At 38.6% G+C, this 8,850-nt stretch overlaps 1 protein-coding gene across 1 annotated transcript in view; it reads left to right on the forward strand.

Annotated features, from left to right (window-relative positions):
* Positions 1-8,850, forward strand: part of CNOT10 (CCR4-NOT transcription complex subunit 10) — a 32,524-nt gene that overhangs the window by 21,844 nt on the left and 1,830 nt on the right. Inside the window, 5 exon segments of the mRNA XM_017818024.1 lie at positions 1,258-1,338; positions 6,251-6,364; positions 7,743-7,873; positions 8,642-8,677; positions 8,770-8,849. Of these exon segments, the coding sequence (XP_017673513.1) occupies positions 1,258-1,338; positions 6,251-6,364; positions 7,743-7,873; positions 8,642-8,677; positions 8,770-8,849 (442 nt within the window).

Consider the following 8,850-nt stretch of genomic DNA (forward strand, 5'->3'; position numbering starts at 1 on the left):
TCTTGTATGGGAAGATCCTTTACTACCTTCTGTTTTCAAAACCAGATGCTTCTTCAACTGAAAAAAAGTTAAAGAAAGGACTCCCTCATATCTCCCAGTGGTCACTGCCAATTGCAAAATATCCACAACAAAGGAGGCTGTTCTTGAATTTGTGTGTCACATTCTGAAAGGTTCTCTAAGGATTTGTTTCTTCGGACAAGGGAAGCTCTGTGAGAGAACAGTAAAACATATAAGGCATTTGAAGAAAATCACACTAATTGAACAGGATGGTTTTGAAGCAAATCCCACTAATTGAGCAGGCCGACTCTTAAGGCAAATTCTTATTCACAAAAAAAAACAGTGAATACTTTTAGTGGTTAAGGGTATTTTTTTAATCTAATTTTTGGCAAAGGCATTAAGTATATACTCTACAGCAGTATTGAGTATAGATTTCCTTGGAGTTTTTTTGCTATCTGGTTTGAAAGTCTAAGTTGGTGTTATCTTACCTCTTTGCAATAGACAGATATAAAACTCATCAATGAAAAAGTTTTCATTAAGTGGATAGACTCAGTTTCAATTCTGAATATTTTTTAATCAGTTTCCAAACCTTAATGTCTCTCTCTGCCAAGGTACAGCTATTATTATCCATCTCTTCTATTCTCATTCCAGGAGGTTCTTTCAGCTTATTGGAAAGTGAAGTTTCATACCCTTAAAATAGAATGAATATGTGCTCCCCCAAAAAAGCCAAACATAATTTTAAGACAGTGGAATTTTATTTTTTAAAAAAGACATTTTGAAATAAAAATAGAGGGAGCTAGGAGTCTAAAGAAAGATGTAGCACTTTGTGGGTTATCTTTCTAGAATGTTTATGTAACTAGTTTTTAGATGTCTAGAGAGAGAACTAGTTTACTGCTTTTCTTCCAGTCTGAAAGAAGAGGCTACAAATGCAGCGAATTCTGTGTCCCTCCAGTTAAAAATGCATATCCTACACTGAACTTCAAAAATAGCTCAAGGCTGTGGAGAATGGTGTGGGTTGTTTGGTCTGTCAGTCAAATCCTTTCTAGCAAATGTCCCACTTCTTCCTTCTCAAATAGAATGGTTAGAATAAGAGCACATACCTCAGTCTCTGCATTGCCTCAATTCCCTGTATTTTAGGCTGCAGAATTTGTGTCCTTTTAAATGGAGTGAATAAATACCAATGCTTTTTACACTGAGAATTTTTTAATTAATTACTATAATAAGTCATTCATTATCATTAATACACTGTTTTTATTCTAGCAATAAAAGTCATGAAGGGGATAAATTCATTGCAGCTCCTCCTTCTTCGCCTTTGAAGAAACAGGAATTAGAGAATTTAAGGCAAGTAAATAATATAAAATATTCTCCACTAAATGAGCCTCCTCCTAAACTGTGATTCCCAGCTTTTTTTGTAGGCACTTGACACGTTGAATTGTAGCTGTTAGCGTAATCTCTTTTCAAATGTGTGTACTTCCTTTCTTCTGGGCTTTGAGTCTAAACAAGTAGAAGCCATCCAGAATTTCAATTTAGGAGGTAGATAAATCTACTTGATCCCACTATTGGAAGTTCAGCGCTGTATATTGGGCAAAACTAATATCAAGTTCCATAAACAACAAAACTAAAACCCTGACAATGGCTGTTGTCATTGGTGGAAGGGGATGGAAAGTATTGTATGGTACCTTTTCCCTTTCAAGCTATGATAAGGCTAGTTTGGAATTCATTCCCCGTGGAAAGCGGCATAGCTACTTTAACCAATGAAAATGGTGTTCCTTTCAGCAGTTTGCATAAAATAGAAAAAAAAATGCCTCTATCCCAGCATTTGACTTTCTTACTATGGAACAACACTGGTAAAATTTGACTGTAGATTTTTTCGTGTTCTCAAAGATCCTCAGACTACTTTTTCAGCAGTCGTAGTGTTCTCCAAACAGAGTAACTTGCATGTGTCTAAATAAGCATGACATTATCTGGAACCTCTTTACTTGTCCACAACAAGATTATAATTTGCTGGCAATGTTAATTATTCCAGGTGGCTGCCAGCCCATTGAAAATCTCTTACGATAGCACTTGCACCTGTTAAGAAAAAAGAAATCTGTTTTAAGTTTCTATATACTGGTTTTCATACAGTAATTTCCCACTTGAACTCTTGAGCAAACACTCTGTTCCAGCCTAGCTCCAGGTAACTTGTATTTCATAATGACCAGCTTAACCTTTACTTTGCTCCCTATGTGTAGCAAATCTACTTGTATTCACTTAAAAGCACTTTAGAAGGAATCTGTGAGGAGATGCTACTGAGACCTTGATTATTTATTCTGAAGTGGTGCAAGTGTGCTACCCGAAATAGAAAGCGCTAGATTAAAAAAACAGTGATGTGGGTTGGTTGTGGGTTTTGTGGTTTTTTTGTTTTTGTTTATTTTTGTCCTCCTGACTGTTGAAAATGTGGCTGCCATGTGTCAAAATTACGTGGTGTCACTTTGTGATTTTTTTTTTTTTAATACATAGTCTTTTCTTTCACAATCAGCTTTTGTTATCTACTGATGAAGTCTGACAACATATCAGAAAAAACCTATCAGTTTAGCAAGAAGTACACTTCTTGATGCAAGAACATCATATAAGGAAAGGAAAAGCATTGATTTATTTTTTTGCTTTGGTTTAATTTTGAGGACTTGACATCCCTAGAAAGTGATTCTGCTGAAACTGTTTCTAAATTTCTGAAGATAATTGTGAAAAGCAAAATATGTTACACTCAAATAGTAGTATATATTGTGTGTATATATTGTATATAGTTAGAATGTTCCTGTAGTCTTGCTCACTAAGGAGCTAAGTGAGAAAATTTAAATTCTTGTCGAGTCAGGGAAAATTAAGAAAAATATTCTGGATATTGTCAAGGATTATCCTAAGGAATAAGTGTCTGTTGAATTCAGTTTTTCCCTCTTAAGTCATTGGACTGAGAAACCTCTATTGCTTCTAGAACTGAAACGGGCAACTTAAGTGCCCTTTTTTCATGATTTTGTGCAGTTGCGCATCCTGGTAAGAGTTCAAAATGACTGAGTTAACTTTACCCCTGAACAGTTCTTAAAAAAGTTTACATGTCATATGTGTTGTTTGGTGCTTGTGCCTGAATTCATTGAGTGGACTGTTCTCATAATAAGCAGTAATTCAATTGCAGGGTTTTAAAAGTAACAAGCGGAAGTCTGAGTACACCAAACATTGCTAAGAATGTATGCATTCAAAGTAGAAACTCCAGATTTTTCTTCTGAGTTTCTTCTAAACAATTCTCCTCCTTGCTGCTTCTCATCCTCCAAGAAGCCAACTCCCTGTTCTCCTCTCAGCCTGTGTATGTTCCAGCACACCAGAAGAACCCAACACTGTTAGGGTACTTCGAGAGTAAAGGAGTTCTGGTAGACCGCAGTGCTACATTTGGAAAATTTTTTGGATTTTATTATAAAAGTTAAGGTGGATAGCAACAGACTTCTTGTAATCTTTTTCTCCCTAGATTGAAGGTCTTTGTGTGAGAACGTTAAATTTACCCTTCAAAGCAGCTGGAAATAAAGGAATCATTTGATCACCCACTTTGTCTTGAATAGATTTGATCTGTAAGCCCTTGCTATAAGGCATGTGATCCAATTTGACCCTTTTTTTTCTTCTCTTTGACTCTTCCATTGGCCATTTCAAGTCCATCATTATCCTTTATTTATTTCATTTGCCTACTTATATTTTTCAACCATATATAGCTAGTATTGTATATGGTATTCCAAGAGCATCACTGACATTGCTAATAACTTTACAGGTAAGTTTGTAAGAACTACCACTGCCAACCAGTATGCATTATCTCTTCTCCATACCTTCCCAGTTTCACCTTATTTCTCCATTTAAAGGTTGCAGTGGTCTGTTTGGCCCTGTCACAATACTGAAAGCTTACAATGATCATCACCTGTAGCTGTTTCACACTTTTCTTCCTCACTCAGACACTGTAGTTCTTCCCCATCTCCCCTTTGCTGGTGCTGAATTTCCCCATTGACTAAGCACAGTCTGCATTCTGTATTTCTTAGCATTTTCTATTGTTTGCTTGTGTTGAAACATAAAAAGTAGATAGTTTGTATCTACTGTTGTGCTTAGTTAGGTATTTGAAATTACTTCAGGTTAGTGATGTTCTCAAATGGTTTATAAGTGTCATTTTTGGTAAGTTTTGAAGAACTAGATTGGCTCTGGCTCACCCTTTTCCTGAGAAATAAGGCAAGTCAGATGTGGAGTTCAGGTTCCATAAACTTGCAGTCTGTGTGGGCTGACAAATCTTGTTGCCTAGACCTACACAAGAGGCTGTTTGACATAATCTGGCAGTTTAAAAAAACATTTTTCTTTTTCCTACTGCAAAGGCAGTTTTATTTAGGGCATGCGGAGGCTCGGTGATGCTGGAAGTCTGCCGTGCTCAAAGGCGACCTGTGGAGTTTTGTCAGAATCCTGACCGGGGTGAAAAACTAGTTTGTCTTTTCCCTTGTGGTGCAATTCTTCTGCTCCGGTTAGCTGTCAGCTCTCCTGAGCATTTGGTTCAGCCAACTCAACAATGGATCCAAGTGTGCAGGAACATTACTGCAGGGAAGAAAACCTGGTTACTTCCCTCTTCAGATGGCTGTTGCCGAAGAATTTTGCCAGCTCTTACGTAGCTTTAACGGTGACGAGTCCTTAGAGCAGAGGAGTAGGTTTCAGTTTTGCTGGACCTGCCTATGGTGTGATTGGAGCATGTCTTGTGATTGAATTTACACTTTCAGAAATAAAAATAGGCTTTAACAAAGTTGTGGGAAATATAAAACACATTGATGTAAAGGGCAGTAGCAACCCACTCTGCAGGGCCTGACTTGTCTAAGAGTATTTTGCTGGTGACACTCAGCATCTCTGCTGATTTGCACTGTGCTTCCTTGAGGCAGAGACAAAAAGAGGCTAGTTAGAAGCAGGCTGTTATTACAGAGATTTTGTTTCCCAGTTCCATCCCCCTTCCCCAGTCACAACCTTTCAGAAATATTTTAGGTTTGGGACTTGAGCTGGGGAAGCTTTCCTCTCCCTCTCTCAAGCTTTTGTGTGTGTTCAGATTTGATGTGACATCTGGGCACAGTGAAGAGGAAGTGGGGGGTAGGGAGAAACACTGGAGAAGTTTCTTATCCTGCTTGTGCATAATTAAGGAGCATGCCTCCTGGGAAAGGGGAATAAAGACACCCCAGGTCCTGCCACGAATTACATGACTTACTGCTGGACCGAAAGTGGGCTTGACAGTTGCCAGAAGGTTGGCATAATAATAGCCCGCCTACCAGCGGGAGAGGCGAAGGCTCTCCTCCCATCGCTCCCAACGTGAGACCCCACTCAGAGGATCCACTTGTTCTCCCTGGAGAAGAACAGAGTCCTGCTCACAGCAGGGTGTTGTGGACAGAGGCTTGTGCCCTGAGGACAAGGCAGCCTGCACTGAATGATGTTTTACCAAGTGGAAAATATCCCCAAGTGCTGTGTTTGGGAAGGGGGGGAGTTATTACAAAGTGTGAAGCTTGGCCTAATGATCGCATCCTGATGTTGGGTTATTGTTTGAAGGTGGAAAATGTGAGTAGTTCAGATTTCGTTACAGAAACTGGCAGCGATTTTGTGGTTTTGGAAAGACAAAAAAGTCTGTGACAGCAACAAATGGCATGGATCAATCAGAATCTTGGCACCGGGTTACAGGTCTCAGCTGAACACAAAACTGGAAACACCAAATTCTCCAGTGTTTAGTGTCTCCCTCTGTGAAGACACTGTACAATAGATGAGTGAAATATGTTACAGCTTAACTGATTGCTACTGTGTCTGTATGTTGTGCCTTACAGACATTTAAAAAATCTGCTACCCTTTGCTGCAGCAGAAGGTGAGGGCAGGGAAGTACAAATGAGAGTCCAAGGCAAAACAATAATAGGAGCATAAGAAAGGGAAACTGTCCATGAGAAAAATGACACATGGTGAAGTCCCATCTTTTTTTTAATCTGATATTTATGATCAAAACTGCAAAATCTTATTTAGCATACCATGGTGATCCTTGGTTTATACTGTAGAACAATTGAGCCCATAGGTAATGAACACTAACTCTTAAAATGATTATTGAAAGTTTGTGATTTATTTCTTCGGCACTTAACAAGAAAGAAAATTTAACAGCTGCTTTTGGAATCACAGAATTCTTCATTTAACGTATTGTCTTTCTCCCCTTCCCTTTTTTTTTCTTTTTTTGTCTGTTTCCCTCCAGGTGCTCAATACTTGCATGTAGTGCTTACGTGGCTCTGGCTTTGGGGGATAACCTTATGGCATTGAATCACGCAGATAAACTTCTTCAGCAACCAAAGCTGTCAGGGTCTCTTAAGTAAGTCTGATGGGGTAATTTCTTCTTTCTCAGCCCTTCTTTTTGCTGGAGAGTTGAGTTGAAGCTTCAAATGTCTGTAGTTGCTTGCCAATTCTGTATCTGATGCAAAGAATTGCTTGGCCTGCTCCTGTTCTTGTTGAAGCCCTGACTGAATGTCCATTGACACACAGCAACATGAATTCCCTTCTTTGTGTATGAATTCCATGTAATTCAGAATCTATTGCTGCTTTTGTTGCTATTTTTCCAGCTCTGGGTCCCATGCCACAGCAGGACCATCAGGTCTCTGTCGTGATTCACTGTGGGATTGCACGTGCTTGTGTTGGCACAGCACAAGGGGCAGGAACGTGCAGCTGGGAGTAGGCAAACCAGCCCAAACCAGCATGCTGTTGAAAGATCACTATGAAACTACAGCCTTGGAGGGGAAGATTTGCTCAGTCACTTGGGTACCAGATCTTGTGTGTGCAGGACTGTCACTTCACCTGCTCCTGTTGCTTATATAGGTTTAATTCTTCTGTTTCTCTTCTTCAGCTCTCATTTGGCACTGTATTTTTTGAAGGATATTCAAAGCTTATTCTGTTTCTACCCACCAGTTGTCATACAGCTCTACAAATTCAAAAAAGGCAACTTTAGCCCCATCCTTCTGACCTTGTTTGTCCATTTAATACCTATGTCATACACAGGGTAAAATATAGCAGGGGTTTTAAGGCAGTAATATTTTTCAAAACTGGTTATGTACTTGTAGAAGGCAAGGTAACTTTTGCTTATTTTTATATGCTGGCAGCATACTTTTAAAATGGTCCATGCCAATTAAATTCATTGGCTCCTGCGCTTCAGACTACTGCAGGAACTCATCTTTTTGCACAGTCATTGTACAAGCAAGATTTTTGAGGAGTTTGCAAGGTAACACATAATTTTATGTTACCATTATGTAACGCAAGAAATACTAAATGACAGTTTTTTTGCAAAGACAAAGAGCCATATGTCTTGGTCTCAGGAAAATAGGCTTTTTTAATTGAATCTGAAGTCATTTAACACTTTAAATTATAGATATATCTGTATTCTAGGGTGGCTTTTTTTAATTCTCTGAGATAAACCCATACCAAGGTACTTTCTTTGTGGAATGGCAATTCCTGTGCATGGATTAATTGTCTTTACTGAGATGCAGATTTTTTTTTTTTTACAGCTTTAGTGCCTAAAAGCAGTAAATGGTAGAACTGGGTTATTATGACAATACTTTATGAGCAAGTTAACTTCCATGCAAGTGTTTCAAGTAATAGTTTCCATGTGCTCATGTTAAAAACTGCATTCAGTTTGTCTTGCATAACAAACTGTGGGGATTGCTGTGCTGATATTTGTACCTAACCCTTTGCTGTTGTAGGTTTCTCGGGCATTTGTATGCAGCAGAAGCTCTCATCTCTCTAGACAGAATATCTGATGCTATCACTCACTTGAATCCTGAGAATGTCACTGATGTTTCCCTTGGGATCTCTTCAAATGAGCAGGACCAAGGTTAATGCATCCACACTTCATTACAACTGGTTATGCTTTCAACAGCCTTACTGCTGTAACTTTCTAGACACAAATATCATGATGATTAAGACACTTTGTTTTAAGACCATAGGTTGTTCGGGGTGGGGGGTTGTTTGTGTTTTTGTTGGTGAGTTTTCAGTTTCCTGGCTTTAGTTCCTACTTTGTGTTTGGTGTGTCTTTTCCCTGTTCTTATGAGGTGGTTAATTCTGTAATGTAAATAGAACTGTATATTGTAGCATTCTAGCTTGTTTGAAGGGAACTTCAGAAAGCTGCTTTTAAGAAATGTGCAGTTATGGTTACGTTTGGGCTTCATACTGTCTCTTCCAGCCTTTTAGTCTCAAAACCAGGCTTTGGAGTACCAGTGAAGTCTACTTTAGCAAGAGAGAGAAGTGGGGAGAATTTAGTTAATCTATATCTTAATTTTCTTGATGGGTGTGTATTCTTTAAGAGAAAAATACTTCAGAGTCCATCTGTATAATGAAGTCTACAAGAGCTCTGATTTCAGTGACATGTCTGCAGTTTAAACTTCACTGTACTCATCTGCAAATCTAAAACTGCAACACTGAAGATAGAAAGTCTTAAGTGACATAAACTCTTGAGCAGATTGATATGTTTTCCCTCTTTGATGTTAAACTGTGAAGAGAGGAGCAAATTTGTATCTTTGTATTATTTTTGTAATAAGCTTTAAAAAAGCTCACAGAACATGATGGTTTTTGTGGTTTGGTTTTTCTTTTTTTTTCTTTGCAGGGTCTGACAAAGGAGAGAATGAGGCAATGGAATCTTGTAAGTACCAGCCACTGTATTCAGCAGAATACAAGAATTTACTTGGCCAGTTAGGAATAAAAGTGTAAGAAAAAAATTTTTTTTTATTTCAGCTGGCAAGCAGACCCCACAGTGCTACCCCAGTTCGGTCACGTCTGCACGAACAATGATGTTATTTAACCTTGGAAGTGCTT

The sequence above is a fragment of the Lepidothrix coronata genome, unplaced genomic scaffold, assembly GCF_001604755.1.
Source record: "Lepidothrix coronata isolate B3197 unplaced genomic scaffold, Lepidothrix_coronata-1.0 Scaffold64, whole genome shotgun sequence".
NCBI lineage: Eukaryota > Metazoa > Chordata > Aves > Passeriformes > Pipridae > Lepidothrix > Lepidothrix coronata.